This window comes from Thamnophis elegans, chromosome 13 (genome assembly GCF_009769535.1).
Source record: "Thamnophis elegans isolate rThaEle1 chromosome 13, rThaEle1.pri, whole genome shotgun sequence".
Taxonomy (NCBI): domain Eukaryota; kingdom Metazoa; phylum Chordata; class Lepidosauria; order Squamata; family Colubridae; genus Thamnophis; species Thamnophis elegans.
Genome location: NC_045553.1, coordinates 11,854,889 through 11,871,412, shown reverse-complemented (window position 1 = coordinate 11,871,412; position 16,524 = coordinate 11,854,889). Strand labels below are relative to the sequence as shown.

The window sequence follows — 16,524 nt, the reverse complement described above, 5'->3', positions numbered from 1 at the left end:
GGATCTAAAATTCCGTGTGGGGGATTAATAAGTCAAAAGCACTATATATTTATCTGCTTGGCTAGGAAGCCAGGAAGGAGCTAATGAGCAGTTGGAAGAATGAAAGGTTTAATTAATGGGCAGATTGTGGCATTTGTTCCTTAGATGATTCTTGGCTTCACATCAAAGGACAATCAACTCTATTGGGTCAAGCCCCAGGCAGGGGGCAACCAGTCACCTCCCTCTCTGATTTAAAACTCCAGAGCTATTCTATTTCGCTCCCTCTTTTATTTATGGGTTATTAGTCAATCCGATTAAAAGCATTTGTCGCCTGCCTGAAGACCAAGATTGGTTTAATGCTTAAGGCAGCAGACTAGAAACTAAGGGACTGTGAGTTCTAGTCCCACTTTAGCCATGCAAACTGGCTGGGTGACTTGGGGCCAATCGCCAGGAGACAGTGAGTTCTAGCCCCGCGTAAGCCATGAAAGTGAACTGAATGACTTTGGGCCAATCACCAAGAGACTGTGAATTCTAGTTCCTCCTTAGTCATGAAAACTGGCTGGGTGACTTTGGGCCAATCGCCAGGAGACAGCGAGTTCTAATCCCACTTTAGTCATGCAAGCTGGCTGGGCGACTTTGTGCCAATCACTAGGAGACAGTGAGTTCTAGTCCCGCCTGAGCCATGAAAGAGAACTGAATGACTTTGTGCCAATAATCAAGAGACAGTGAATTCTAGTCCCATCTTAGCCATGAAAGCTGGCTGGGTGACTTTGGGCCAATCGCCAGGAGACAGTAAGCTCTAGTTCCTCCTTAGCCAAGCAAGCTGGCTGGGTGACTTTGGGCCAATTGCCAGGAGACAGTGAGTTCTAGTCCCACTTTAGCCATGCCAGCTGGCTGGTTGTCCTTGGGCCGGTCTCTCTCAGCCGAGCAAACCCCACACTCTCTAGCACCGATGATGTTACCTCGTTGGGTCATGAAACGTCTGGAAGCGAACCACCAAGCTCAGAGAGCACGAAGGACGTCACAGTTCTGAGCTAGAGATACCTTCTTCTGTTGAAGTCTTTTAAAATGTGCCTTTTCCCTCTCTTCCCTCCTTCCCTACCCCTTTTCTACAGCTGCTTCTGTGCCAATGCCTTCTTACCCAAGCTTGGGCTCCGGAAGCTCTTCTAGCAGTTCCTCCACTTCTCACTTAGCATCACCTCCTGTGAGTATATTCAGCAGTTCCCTCTCCCACAGATGGTTCCTTTAGGACAGGGATGGCCAATCTTTTTTGGACCGAGTGCACATGTGCAATGCCAACTCCTAAAATTGTCATTCTGCGGAAAGGGGGGGGGGGAGCGCATTCCATGCATACTTTCAGCTGTAGTGGGATCTCAGATTACTGCAGCAGGCTTGGGAGGGGTGCACCTCATTGGGAAATGTGATTTATGACACAGACTGAGGGGAGGGAAGGAACAGGGGCAAAGTTCAGCTATAATTCAAATGAGGCTCGGATCTGACTGCGAAAAGATCTTCCCAAATGGTGCTCCTGATAAATGACTAATTTGCTTTTGAAGTTTGGTCCGAGGCTCATGAATCTATTAGAGCATTTTTGGGGGGAAACCTGACATTGAAATGCATCCGTGCATGCCCGAACCCCCAAAGTGCAATGGGTGCACAGCCCTCCTGCATGCGTCCCACTCCCTGCGCATGCATGCAGGCCCCTCACATGTGCCACACACCCCACATGCACCCGTGTCCCCCCTGTGCATGCGTGCACCCCCATGTATGTCCACATACCCACTTGCAGTTGCCCCACGCATGCACGCAGACCCACGCATGTACCCCACATTTGTGGCAGAGACCTGATAACCAGCTGGCTGGCGGGAGGCATGCACGCACGCGCGGTGGAGCTGAACTAGGGCGACGGCTCACGTGCCCCCAGAGAGGGCATTGAGTACCACCAGGCGGCTCATGTGCAAAAGATTCACCATCACGGCTTTAGGACTTGAAGTACGCCAAACTCACCCTGCAGCATGTATCAGTGACGTTTCTAATGTACCTGGGGGCGGGGGGGGGGGTTGTACTCAAAACTAGACATTGTGGCTGGCTGTGACAGGAAATGCTTTTGACAATTACCATATTTTTCGGACTATAAGACAATGATTTTGAAGAGGTAGACTTTAAAAAAGTTTTTGCACTCTACAGGTCTCCCAAACCCTCTGCACACCTCGTTTTTTTGTAAAAAAAAAAAAAAGATATGCATAGGTTTGGGAGGCTCTTGGAGTGTTCCTGGGGACTGAGGGGGAGGGAAGGAGCAAAAACGGCCCCTTTTTTGCTTGTTATTGCCCTCCCCAGCCCCCAGGAACACTCTGGAAGCCTCCTAAAGGCTATGCACATCCATTTTTGCGGAGGGGGCAGGGTTCCGGTACGCCAAAAATGCTGTATTCAGTCTATAAGACCCTCCCAGATTTTCACCCTCTTTTGAGGGAAAAAGGCGCATCTTATATGCTGAAAAATGTGGTAGCAAAGCATTGGCAACGACGACTAACATTCCTTGTCCAACAATGTGTTTTTTTTTTCCAACCTGGATCTCCTTCTCTTTTCCCTGAGAAGTCGCTTGGTGAGATGCCCCATCTCCAGGAGAAGACCCCAGCCTCCCCACAGCCAGACTCCCCAGCTTTTCTCCACCGGTCAAAGGAATCAGCGGAAAGCAGCAGCAAAAATTCATCCTGCGACACCGATGACTTTGTGATGGTGCCAGCCCAGTTTACAAGTAAGAGAAGTTTGATGCTAAAGCTGGGGGGAACTTGGGTGGAACACGGGTGGTAGAGAAATGGTGCATTTTGGAACATCGGTGTTCTCACCTAGGCGTCCCCCAAAAGCACGAAGCAGATTCCTGGTCCCGACAACCCACCCACCCCACTTTTCTGTGTGCTTTTTTTTTTTATTTGTTTTTTTTTATTTTAAACACACAAATACAAAGACATGGACTACATTTATACAACATGCCAGAACTTTGGAAGGGGAGGTAATAAAGAAGATATTAGACTGTGCAGAAATGAATAGGTTGATATTGAGAATAAAGGACAGAGAGGAATCGGTGTGCTAACAGGCAATTTGAAGAGTGGCTTGAAAAAAGATATCAATAGAAAGGAACAGAACATGAAATAAGTATCTCAGACAACACATGATTAAAACAAGGGGAGGGGAAATAAGAAAATACCAAAATGTAAATGTACAGGTGGAAAAATGATATGAATTGACAAATGTTAAATAGCAATTATAAGAATGTATATCTAAGAATGAATTTGAAAGGAAACATAAAAAAACTTTTTACAAAAAAACCCATGCCAGCTTTGTTCCTTCTTATAGCAGTTTTAGATTGGTACATATTTTTATATACAATATTTTTCCTCCTAATACAGTGTTTCTCAACCTTGGCAACTTGAAGATGTCCGGACTTCAACTCCCAGAATTCCCCAGCCAGCGAATGCTGGCTGGGGAATTCTGGGAGTTGAAGTCCGGACATCTTCAAGTTGCCAAGGTTGAGAAACACTGTCCTAATACCTTATCATTGAGTTTCACCATTTTTAACTCTCTTATTTCACTATCATTTACTTATCTACCTAAATTTTGGCTAATTACCTCAGACAAACTTTATCCCTCTTTTATGTATATAACATTTATCCTTTATTTATAATTTTTATCTTTCTTAGGTACTCATTGTTAATCTTTGTTTCTTTCCTCCAGCCACTTGTACCTTTCTTCCCATACCAAATAATATTCTGTCTCTTCCTTTCCTTAGATTTCTTTTGTTAACTTGTCCTTCTCAGCACAGTCCAGAATCTTTCTTATTATTTCATCTTCACTTGGTGTTGTCTTATTCTTCTGACAAAACCCTTTTTATTAGACCAGGAAAGAGAAGAGAGTAAAAGAGGGCTTAATTGAAGAACAAGAATAGAAGAAAAAGGAATTAAAAATAAAAAAAAATAACTAGATGGTTTTATTAGGGTAAAATGGATTAAAAAAAAGGAATCATAAAATGATAATTTGGTATAACTTTGAAGGGGCAATTAGTGATACTATTTATGCAATAAGAAGAAAATAAGTTTAAGATGAAAAATATGGAAAGAGAATAATAGAGCTGAAATTGGAAATAGAATTATGATATAAAATGTATTATGTGCAAAAGAGGATGTAAAAGGAAAAAACTGGACAAAACTATGTTCATAAATATGTTATTTGTATTTAAAAAATTGTAATAAAAACTTTTATTTAAAAAAAACCTTTTTTATTAAACGAATGTGAATTCCTCTCATTCAGCAAAGGCCTGGCAAACAGTCTTTCAAAGGAATATTTATGAATACAGACCTTATCTATCTTGGAAAGCTGCCATGTCAATGTTTTCCAAATGAGGTGCTGTGCAAGGAAAGGCTGGGCACAGAGTCTCTGAGATTCACAGACAGATCTTCACACTCCTGAAACAAACCGAACGAACAAATTGTTTCCTGCAAAAGCCTACTCTCCTTTTGCTCCTCTTTTATTTCCTATGGGAGGGGCCAATCACCTTCCACCTGTGGCCTTACTCCCGAGTCGACCCTTGTTCCTTAGCTGTTCTTTTCTTCTGGCAGCTCTGCGCATGCACACACTGGGAACAGGCTCCAGCTGTTCCTCTACCTTACTGCTGTCTAACTCCGAAGGCAGCTGGTCACTGCCAGGCGGCCTCGGCCCTGTCTCTGCCTCCGATGCAGAGCCCTTGACTGACCCATGTTCCTCCCCAAATTCCTCACTGCCCAACTCTGCTGTCAGCTCAACTGGAGGCCACCACAGTTTTTTTTGGCTCAAATTCAACAGAAGCTGCTCAACTCCAGAACACAAGATAGACCTCTTGATCATATGCCAGGATAAAACCACCATATAAAGCAGAAATATTTTTCCCCCTAGGGCGGATTAATTACTTTCTGTTATTTCCTTCCCCTTTCTCTCCCCCCCCCCCCCCCCCCCCCCGATTAGAAGGATGTTTAACTTTCTGTTTCTCTGTCTTGGAGCTTCGTAGCTGATCAGCTGTTTAAAGAAATCTCCTCCTGCCTTCAAAAATTCTGACTCCGGCCTGGCTTGTTATGGGTATATCTGTGCATAGTTTTGCAAGGTGGATATAAACATGCATTGTTTTTTTAAAAAAAAAAACAAAATTCCTTTTTCTTTTTTCCTGTTTGATTTTAGGTGACATCGCTACGGAAGTTACCGGAGGCAAATTGATCCAGGACAGTCTGATGGGAAGTGGGTAAGGTGGAAAAAAAAAAGCGCTTTTAGTTTTGTTTTCGCGATGCAATTTGATTGTAATGAGCTAAAGATTCGATGTCCCCTGGTTGGTGTGTCATACTTTGGAGCTGTTTTTGCAACAGAATAAACAAACCACCAGTTTGGCATCCTTAAAATAAACAACTAAAGGAAGATTTCAACATTCAGTAAAGATATACAAGTAGTACCAGCAGATGCTTCTGCTTTGAAATCTGAGCTCCAAGATGACGCTTTTGTGACTTCTGTATAGTTTTAAAGTTTTATGAAGACCGTCATATCTTAATATTTTCTCAAGCAAGCTCCAGATTCATTGAGACTTACAACGCTTAGATGCTTCCAACTATTCCGCCAGCAAGATTGGCAAAGATGTTTAAAGACAAACCAGCTAAATGTTGGAAATGGCACCAGATACCTGGGTCGTATTACCATAAGTGGTGGATGTGTGTAGAAGCCAAAAAATATTGGACAAAAATACATACTTGGTTGGAGAAGAGGATACAACAATTAAGGCATATTTCGGAAACCTGACAAACATATTGATTTGAAATTTGGCTCGAGACTCATGAATCAATTAGGGCATTTTTGGGAAACCTGACAATTGGACCAAAATACATGTGTGTTTGGAGAAGATGATACAACAACATATCGATTTGAAACCCCAAATATTATTGCTGGGGATTTTACTAGACATATATAGTAAAGAAAATGTGTATCTAATTATTAATTCAATAACTAGCAGCTAGAATTGTATATGCACAAAATTGGAAAAATGAAGAGATTCCCACGGAGGAGAATGTGATTAGGAAAATATTAGAACGTGCAGAAATGAATACATTAACAGTTGCAATTAAAGAGAAGGAACAAACTGAATATTATATTATATGGGAAGTATTCTACCAATGGCTAGAGAATAAATATGAAAGTTAAGAAGAGGATTCTTATAGTATTAGATATGTTATGTATATCAGTATTAAGAGTAGATAAATAATGAATATGGCTGTACATTTTAATTGTTATTGCACAAGACATTTGTATGCAGATGACACACTGTTTCATGGAAGATGGATTGTTTGTATTAAAATTACACACACACACACACACACACACACACACGAAAGAAACCTCCAACTGTTGATAGAGTTGGTTGGTAACCATCATCTCTCTGGTGTAAATGCATTAGTGATTCATGTTTCTTCTGTCCTTGGACTTCTGTAGGAGCTCCCTGGTGACTTCTGCTGACTTGGAAAGCCAAGGAAGGACTCCATCTCCTTCTCCTCCATACAGCAGTTCTCCCAGCCCATCCGGGTAAGACAGAATCTGAGATGCTATTCCTCACCCTCCCAATGAAAACCATAAGACTGTGCCCTGGCTTGTCCACCCCACTTACGCTAGCGTGGGATGTCCTACCCAGATGGACTTTCCTGGTTCTTGGTCTCATTTGTAGCCAGAGAAATAGGAAGAGGAGTTCTGTGAACTTCCACAAGGAGAAGAAATAGTCCTCCTTTCTCAAGGACAGGACCATTCCTTGCTCTGGAGGGATCATCCTTCTATTTCAAGTTGTCTTTCTTCAACCAGAATGACCCTGAGGGTAGATTTAAAGTGAGGTCTCATTAGATCTTCTCCAGCTATTGGAGAACAACTACACTACTTTAGACATTACACTAAGCAAAACATTGGTTTAAGGCTTAATCTAAAGGCAAAACATATCAAGAACGGTTGCAGGAATTGGGTATGTCTAGTTTAATTAAAAGAAGGACTAAGGGTGACATGATAGCAGTGTTCCAATCTCAGGGGCTGCCAGAAAGAAGAGGGAGTCAAGCTATTCTCCAAAGCACCTGAAGGCAGGATAAGAACCAATAAGTGGAAACTAATCAAGCAGAAGAGAAGCAACTTAGAACTAAGGAGAAATTTCCTGACAGTGAGAACAATTAACCAGTGGAACAGCTTGCCTCCAGAAGTTGTGAATGCTCCAACACTGGAAGTTTTAAAGAAGATGTTGGCTAACCATTTGTCTGAAATGGTGTAGGGTTTCTTGCCTAAGGGGGTTGGACTAGAAGACCTCCAAGGTCCCTTCCAACGCTGTTATTCTATACTTGTTCTATACTTGTTTTAATGGGTGAACTCTAGAATTTGCTCAACAAGCTGGGATTAAAGCAAACCACAGTTTAAGGCGACAGGACACTGCAGAACTTTTCTCCTTCATCCTCCCCATGCCCAGGGAGTTCAGTAGTCCTGGCTTTGCTGTAACCATCACTTGTCTATCTTCTGTCTCTTCATAGGCGATCCAGCCAATTTTCACCCGGCACTAGACCTGGACAATCAATACCCATTCCAGTCCCTACACAGATCCAAAATTACCGCCGGATTGAGCAGAATCTTCAATCCCCCAATCAATATACTTTGCCTCGGTGAGTATTGGGCTCTTAGGGAGATGGGCTCTGATTTAACCTCTTTGCCAGCGATGATGTGATGCAATGTGGGGAGAAGGTGGGTTTCCAGGAGGGAGGGGGCTGCATTCCAGGGGAATAAGAGGCAACTCAGCCTGGATGTTATGTGTGGGAGAAAGAGTGAAAGGAGCGCCTCCCTAATAGCTCCCGGAGTATATTGTAGAGGCAGATAGTTTTGAGTGTTCAGCCTGGCAAGATTCTGTGTATAGGTGTGAAACAATAAATAACTTAGCTTGGAAGGATTGTTATGATTCATTCTTGGTTTGGGGCTTGGTTGGCAGTTATATGACTATGAAATAGGTAGGTAGGTAGGTATTTAGATGATAGATAGATAGATAGATAGATAGATAGATAGATAGATAGATAGATAGATAGATAGATAGATAGATAGATAGATAGATAGAAAGATAGATCTACAGGCAGGCAGGCAGAGGGATGGAGGAATGGAAGGAGGGATGGAGGATTAGACAGGGATAGAGGGATAGACAGACAGAGAGTAAACACAGTGTGAGGGCATGTAGTCTGGATTCCCAAGAGAATTTAGAGCCAACTCAGATTGGATATTATCTGTAAGGGAAAGAAGCTGAAGGCAGCCTCTCCTTAACAGTTCCCAAAGTATATTGTAGAGACAGATAGTAGAGTCCTCAGTCTGGCAATATTCTGTCTGTAGGTGGGAAATAATTAAAAAAAACCTCAGCTTGGAAGAATCACCATGTTTCATTCTAGCTTTTGGGCCTGACAGATTCATGCAACTACAGGATTGTCAGAAGAGGCTTAAAAATACGGACCAGGTCAACGTTGATGCATTATTTTGCAAGCTCTTAAACTCTTTCAAGTTTAATTTGAGTGTCAGACTTTTGATGAGACACAGCTGTGAACCAGAGCCTATTTCAACTTTGTGGGTAGTGTCGGGATGAGAATTTAAAATTGGTTTCTTTTCACTTCGGGGTTTGCACTGAACATCCAATGCAATTAATGTTAATGCAATTAAACCAAACAAATTGATGCAATTAAACCCAGTGAAATGATTCAATTAAACCCCACAAATGTGATTCTTCTGCCAGATGTGGCTTTGATCATTTCCCATTTTATGACATGAAAAGCTGTACTTGATCACTCAACTTCGGAGGACATCTGGGGAACATACCTCCAAAGTTGTGCAGCGGGGTGGCAGTGCTCAAACAAGTTGCCAGCTTTGCATTTTGTGGGAGAATCCCAGCTGTTTGCACAAGACGAAACTCCTCTTAGTTTTGGAGCACGGGATGGGACGTTTCTGTTTTGCGTCACCTTAAATGTGATCACCTCATCTTGGGTTATGAGTATGTGTTAGGGAACTTTGCCATGTTGGATTTTCTGGGCAGAGATAGATAGATAGATAGATAGATAGATAGATAGATAGATAGATAGATAGATAGATAGATAGATAGATAGATGATAGATGATAGATAGATAGATAGATAGATAGATAGATAGATAGATAGATAGATAGATAGATAGATAGATAGATAGAATACAATAGCAGAGTTGGAAGGGACCTTGGAGGTCTTCTAGTCCAACCTCCTGCCTAGGCAGGAAACCCTATACCATTTCAGACAAATGGCTATCCAACATCTTCTTAAAGGCTTCCAGTGTTGGGGCATTCACAACTTCTGGAGGCAACTTCTGTTCCACTGATTAATTATTCTTTCAGGAGATTTCTCCTCAGTTCTAAGTTGCTTCTCTCCATGGTTAGTTTCCACCCATTGCTTCTTGTTCTAACCTCAGGTGCCTTGGAGAATAAAGATAGATAGATAGATAGATAGATAGATAGATAGATAGATAGATAGATAGATAGATAGATAGAATATCTATCTCCCTCCCTTCCCCCTCTACCTACCTACCTACCTACCTATCTACCAACCATATCTATCTCTATCTATGTATCTACCTACATCTCTCCCTCTCCCTCCCTCCCTCCCTCCCTCCCTACCTCCCTACCTATCTACCAACCATATCTATCTCTATCTATGTACCTACCTACATCTCTCTCTCTCTCCCTACCTATCTACCTATGTACCAACCATATCTATCTCTACCTATGTACCTACCTACCTACCTACCTACCTACATCCGTCTGTCTGTCTGCCTGCCTGCCTGCCTGCCTGCCTGCCTGCCTGCCTGCCTGCCTACCTACCTACCTACCTACCTACCTGGAAAATCCAACATGGCAAAGTGTGTGCGCACGTGTGTATTTATATTATTTGTTTGGGCTCACCTGCTTAGTCAGACATCTCAGCCGTTTCTCTGATGTGTCATTATCCGTAATTATAGAGAACATGTCAGAGCCATGCTTTTGGCATGCAGTTTTTGGATTCGGGAGCCAGTCATGTTGCCTGAATGTCTGGCTTAGAGGCATGGGATGGAGTCTATTCATCTTGTGTAGGTGGCACCTTTTCGTTGAGGGACGCAGCCTCTGAAAGCTACCAGCCTTCTTTGGCTTGGAAGAAAAAGATGGATGACATGAAGCCCACCTGTGAATTCTTCTGGGCTTTGGTTAGCCGAGTGTCTGTGTGTCTGGCAAAGGATGGAAACAGGTTGGACTTCGACAAGTCAATGGGTGGAAACCAATCAAGGAGAGAAGCAACTTAGAACTAAGGAGAAATTTCCTGACAGTTAGAACAATTAATCAGTGGAACAACTTGACTCCAGAGGTTTTTAAGAAGATGTTGGATAGCCATTTGTCTAAAACGGTATAGGGTTTCCTGCCTAGGCAGGGGGTTGGACTAGAAGACCTCCAAGGTACCTTCTAACTCTGCTATTGTATTGTATTGGATCTAATTCTAACAGTAGGAACCACATTTAACATTCTTTAGTCAAAGAGGGGAGACTCAGTGTTTTGGCTAAGGGTTAAAAAAAACTTGGTTGTTGGGGTGAGTATGTGAGATTTTCTTTACTTGACGCCTATTTGGAGATACGTTGTATGAGGGGTCCTTGGTGCTCTCTGAGCTTCCTTGTTTTCCTGCAGACGTTTCACTACCCAACTAGGTAACATCATCAGTGCTAGAAGGCAGTGTGGTTTGTGGAGTGGCAGAGAGAAGGAGAAAAGGAAGGAGGACTGAGGGGTCCTTGGTGCTCTCTGAGCTTGCTTGTTTTCTTGCAGATATTTCACTACCCAACCAGGTAACTTTGTCAGTGCTAGAAGAGAAAGGGGTTTGTGGAGTGGCAGAGAGAGGTGAAGAGGAAAAGGTAGACTGTGGGGTCCTTGGTGCTCTTAGCTTTTCTTGCAGACATTTCATTAACCAACTAGGTAACATTATCAGTGCTGGAAGGGAATGGAGTTTGTGGAGAAGGAGAAGAGGAGGAGGAGGAGGACTGTAGGATCCTTGGTGCTCTCTGAAGTTGGTTATTTTCTTGCAGACATTTCATTACCCAACTAGGTAGTATCACCAATGCTATTCTATGTGTCTATCAATGCTAGCACTGTTGATGTTACCTACTTTGGGCAATGAACCATCTGGAAGAAAAAACTACTAAGTTCAAGAGAGTACCATGGATCCTACTGTCGTCCTCCCCCTCCCCATTCCACAAACTCCCCTCCCTTCTAGCACTGATGATGTTACCTAGTTGGGCAATGATACATCTGGAAGAAAACAACCAAGCTCAGAGAGCACCAAGGATCCCACAGACCTCCTCCAAATATTCTCCTTTATTACGTAGATACGTTGTATGTTTTATGGGTTGTTTCTATTCCCAAAAGCAGGGCTCAATTAGCTTGTATTATTCCTTAGGAATATCATGATTTAACCTGATACAAAACGCAGGTGTATACTATAAAGAGGGATAGTGATGGGACAATTATGTCCAGAAGCTGTAGAGTCCAGATGGAGATGGAAGACAGCAATTTTTGGTCTCCTCTCTTGTCATGGCACTTGAAGGTCAACAACGCAAGGTGGAATGGGTGATCCTCTGTCGATTCTTCTCTTCCTGCTATGCACAATCTGGAACTAACAACTTCTCTTTTCCATTAGGTCTAATCCTGTCAAACGATCTGGCAGCACGAGTCCACTTGGCTTCCTGAAAGCCAGCCCGTCCCCCCCGTTTTCGGCTGGGGAGCATGGAACAGTGCCATCCCCTAGAAGGTTCTCCTTTGGTGGTGCCAAGCCTTACACACCTTCTCCTCAAGGTAGGCTATCCAGAAGGGTATGTTGGACGTTGGGAGGGCTGGAAAAAGACCCAAGAATTTAATGGAACCTAGCATTGGTTTGATGGATTTTCATAAGTTGGGTTTTGTAGGATTTGTTCTCCTGACATGGGGACATCCCTTGTCTCCATGTCCCCACAAACACAAATCAGGTGTTCTGACTTCAGCTTCCCAAAAGCACGAAGCCAATGCCTCGTCCTGATAAAACCCCTTTTATTTAGTTTTAAAGTGAATTCCTCTCCAGCAAAGTCCCGGCCAACTGTCTTTCATGAGATTTCACAACTACAGACCTTTATCGGGCTTGGAGAGCTACCAGGCCAATATCTTCCAAATGCCAAGCTGTAGCAGCAATTACTTGGCAAGAAGTCAGGAACAGATCTTCACCTGAACTAATGGTCTCCTGCAAACTCCACTCCCCTTTTGCTCCTCTTTATTCCCTATGGCAGGGGGCATTCACCATCTACCTGTGGCTTTATTCCCAAGTCGACTTGTTCCTCAACTGTTCCCTTCATCTGGCAACTCTGTGCATGTGCACACTGGGAACAGGCTCCAGCTGTTCTTCTGCCTCACTGATGTCTGACTCTAAAGGCAGCTGATAACTTTTAGACAGTCTTGGTCCCATCTCTGCCCCTGACCCACAGCCCTCATCAGAGCCTTCCCCAGACTCCAGGACTGGCCCATCTTCCTCCCCAACCTCCTCACTGTCCGAATCTGCTGCCAGATTTGCTGTCCACTGGCAGGCCACAACATCAGATTCTCTAGATGGAGCTGCAGGTTCAAATTCTCCATCTTTTAGTACAGGGCTGCCAAACTCCCAGCCTGTGGGCTGGATGCATCACCTGCTGGTCACACCTACTCCTGGTTTAGCGAAGGGGGGAAAAGAAGAGGGAGGGAGGAATGACAACAGCAATAGAAATAGCACTTGTATACCGCTTCACAGTGCTTTCCAGCCCTCTCTAAGTGGTTTACAGAGTCAGCCTCTGGCCCCAACAATCTGGGTCCTCATTTTACTCACCTCAGAAGGATGGCAGGCTGAGTCAACCTTGAGCCCCAGTGAGAATTGAACTGCTGGCAGTGGGCAGTCAGCAGAATTAGCCTGCAGTACAGCATTCTAACCACTGCGCCACCACGGCTCTTCTCCCCCTCTGAGTGTATGATTTCTCATCATTCTGGTTTTCCTTTTCCTGAAGTTGGAACAATTCCAGAACAGTCAGACCAGATGATCATCCCGTGTCCTCTCGGAGCTGAGTTGAGAACTCGGGTGCCCATATCAGGTACGTCTGAGGTCGAATCGTTCTTTGAAATGGCTCCACCACTCCATTTTCTGGGCACTCTTATTATCTATCCTATCCTATCCTATCCTATCCTATCTATCCTATCCATCTATCTATCATCTATCTATCATCTATCTCTCTCTCTCTCTCTCTCTCTCTCTCTCTCTCTCTCTCTCTATCTATCTATCTATCTATCTATCTATCTATCTATCTATCTATCTATCTATCTCTCTGTATCTATCCTTCTGTCATCTATCTATCTATCTATCTATCTATCTATCTATCTATCTATCTATCTATCTATCTATCTATCTATCTATCTATCTATCTATCTATCTTTCATCTGTCTGTCAGTCCATCCGTCCATCTATCTATCATCTATATTTATCATCTATCATTCACTGTATCTATCAGTCCATCATCTGTCTGTCTGTCTGTCTGTCTGTCTGTCTGTCTGTCTATCTATCTATCTATCTATCTATCTATCTATCTTCTATCTATCATTCTTGGTATCGATCATTCCGTCCTCTCTCTCTCTCTCCCTCCCACCCACCATCCATCCATCCATCCATCCATCCATCCATCTATCTTATCATCTATCATTCTCTCTGTATCTATCCATCCATCATCTGTCTCCATCTATCCATCCATCGACCTACTCACCCACCCACCCTTTCATCTATCCATCCATCCATCCATCCATCCATCCATCCATCCATCCATCCATCCATCCATCCATCCATCTATCATCTATCAATCTCTCTCTCTGGGTCGTTTCCCATGTAAGATTGAGATTGTCTTGGCAACATTTCAGCGAGGTCTCACTCGCCATCTTCAGGCTGGGTTTTGGGCTTAAAGCGTGGTCGGAGCTGCCTTCTTTCTATAAATCTTGGTGGGGGTGTGTGGAGTGCTGGCTTTGTTTCAGTAGGTGGAATGATTGGTTGTGTGGTTGTATCATGATTGGTAGATTGGTGCTGGCTCTGTGTCCATTGTTTTGTATTGTAACGGCCTCGGTGGTGGGTGGAGCTCATTTGTTGACTAGGGCTGGTTTCCAGAAGTCTGGTAGGTGGGAGGAATTGTCACATTTATTTATGTTGTGGGGGTGTTTCTTTATTTCGATAGCTTCCATAATTATTCTCTTGTTGAAGTGTTCAGTTTTGGAGATTAATTTGGTTCCTTCAAAATTAATTTCATGTCCTGTAGCTTTAAGGTGCTGGAAAAGGGAGGTTTATATATGTATGTATGTATGTATGTATGTATGTATGTGCGTGCGTGCGTGCGTATGCATGCATGCATGCCTGCCTGTCTGTCTGTCTGTCTGTGTCTGTGTCTGTGTCTGTGTGTGTGTGTGTGTGTGTGTGTAATCTCTTGCCAGATAGTTGGCCTTGATGTTTCTTGCTTCCTTTCTGCTCTTCACTCCCTCTTCTGTTTTATTCCTCTTCCCTTCAGATGCTTCAGGATCAGACCCTTCTATGCGAGGACTGGGCTACCGTCTTCACAGCGCTCCCAACCTCTCCGACTTCCATTCCTGCCGGCAAAAAGTCACCAAACAGTACTCGGATCCTCTGGTCCCCCACTTCAGCCCCATCCCAGCTGCTCAAGCCACGCGTCTATCCAGCCTTCAGTCTGGTCGGCCCCTCAGGTCTTCTCCAAAGCTCTCCGAATTCATGCAGAGGACTCCCTTGCCCACCATTTTGGGTTCTCCAACCAAGGTACTCCACCCTTCCTCAGGGCCCCTTCAGATGGAATTGGAAAGTTCTAAATTGGGAGGTTGTGTCAATCTAAACTGCCCCCAATCACAGCCGTATGAGAGAGAGAGGGGGACTGGCCCGAAGTCACCCAGCTAACTTTCCTGCCTAAAGTGGAACTAGAACTCCTAGTCTCCGGGTGATTGCCACAAAGTCACCCGGCCAACTTCCATGTCTTAAGGAAGGACTACAATTCACGGTCTCCTGATGATTGGCCCAGGTAGTTCAGCCAGTTCTCATGCCTAAGGCAGAACTGGAACTCCCAATCTCCCAATTGCCCCAAAGTCATCCAGCCAACTTCCTTGTCTCTTAAGGAAGGACTAGAACTCCCAATCTCCTGGTGATTGCCCCAAAGTCACCCAGCCAACTTCCTTGTCTTAAGGAAGGACTAGAACTCCCAATCTCCCGGTGATTGCCCCAAAGTCACCCAGCCAACTTCCTTGCCTTAAGGAAGGACTAGAACTCCCAATCTCCCGGTGATTGCCCCAAAGTCACCCAGCCAACTTCCTTGCCTTAAGGAAGGACTAGAACTCCCAATCGCCTGGTGATTGTCCCAAAGTCAACCAGCCAACTTCCTTGCCTTAAGGAAGGACTAGAACTCACGGTCTCCTGGTTTCTCATCAAGCACCTTTATCCCTCCACCAAACTAGTTTTTTTGGGAGAAGAGAATGAGGGGGTCACCTCAATTGAGCAATTCTTTCGCTGCTTAGCAAATCCTCCTTGTTGTATGGTGTCTTACACAAGTTCCAAAAATGTTCGGTGTGACCAGAAGCCTAAAAAAACCCAGATTGCGTTTTCTAAATGTCCCATTTCTATCCATTTTGATCACGTCTTCCTTTTAATGTTTGGGATTTAATGTTTGGGTTTTGTTTTTGTTTTTTTTAAAATCTAGGCAAGGTCCCCCTTTGAATTCAGTAAAAACTCCAGCTCCCAAAACCTGTTCACTCTCTTGGCCCACCAAGCTGTTGTCATCACGCCAACGAGAAACAAGACCCTGCCAGATTTGAAAGAAATGGGGCACTTGCCTTACCAACAAGGGGGTCTCAGCTTGAGGCCAATGGAAGACGCCAAAGGCAGGTGGGAATCCTCACAAGCAAAAATAAAAGTCAAAGTTGGCTTGCAGACAGACTAACCCAGTCACATGTGGGGTCCTTAGAGGTTTCTGAGCTTGGTTTGTTTCCTTGCAGATGTTTCATGACCCAACTAGGTAACATCATCAATGCTAGAAGTGGGTGGGGTTTGCACTTTTTTGCCTTTCAAAATGGGCTGCGGCGGAAAAGATACTCATTTTTGATGAGTTTCCCCAATGTGCTGCTGCACATTCACATCCTTCACACAACAGCCAGAAAGGTTACCCCCGCCCCCAAACTGAAGATGCTCTCCAAATTCATGAAGACCTAACCCTAAACGAGTTTGTCCCCCAATGGGATTTTTCCCACTTGTTTTACCAGGCAATGTGGGCGGGGCCGTCTCTAAAATGACATTTTCTCATTTTTCAGATCACTCAGCACTGGCCGCCTCACCGACCTGCTTCTGAAAGCTGCTTTTGGGGAAAATGGCAATAATGATAGCCTCAACAACGAGAAGCCCATGGAGATAACAGGTGCTGGAAA

At 44.0% G+C, this 16,524-nt stretch overlaps 1 protein-coding gene across 1 annotated transcript in view; it reads left to right on the top strand.

Annotated features, from left to right (window-relative positions):
- Positions 1-16,524, top strand: part of ULK1 (unc-51 like autophagy activating kinase 1) — an 89,355-nt gene that overhangs the window by 60,795 nt on the left and 12,036 nt on the right. Inside the window, exons 14-23 of the mRNA XM_032229225.1 lie at positions 1,095-1,183; positions 2,575-2,734; positions 5,185-5,245; positions 6,478-6,567; positions 7,542-7,670; positions 11,717-11,871; positions 13,080-13,163; positions 14,613-14,875; positions 15,804-15,988; positions 16,411-16,514. Of these exons, the coding sequence (XP_032085116.1) occupies positions 1,095-1,183; positions 2,575-2,734; positions 5,185-5,245; positions 6,478-6,567; positions 7,542-7,670; positions 11,717-11,871; positions 13,080-13,163; positions 14,613-14,875; positions 15,804-15,988; positions 16,411-16,514 (1,320 nt within the window). The remainder of the gene's footprint in view (positions 1-1,094; positions 1,184-2,574; positions 2,735-5,184; positions 5,246-6,477; positions 6,568-7,541; positions 7,671-11,716; positions 11,872-13,079; positions 13,164-14,612; positions 14,876-15,803; positions 15,989-16,410; positions 16,515-16,524) is intronic.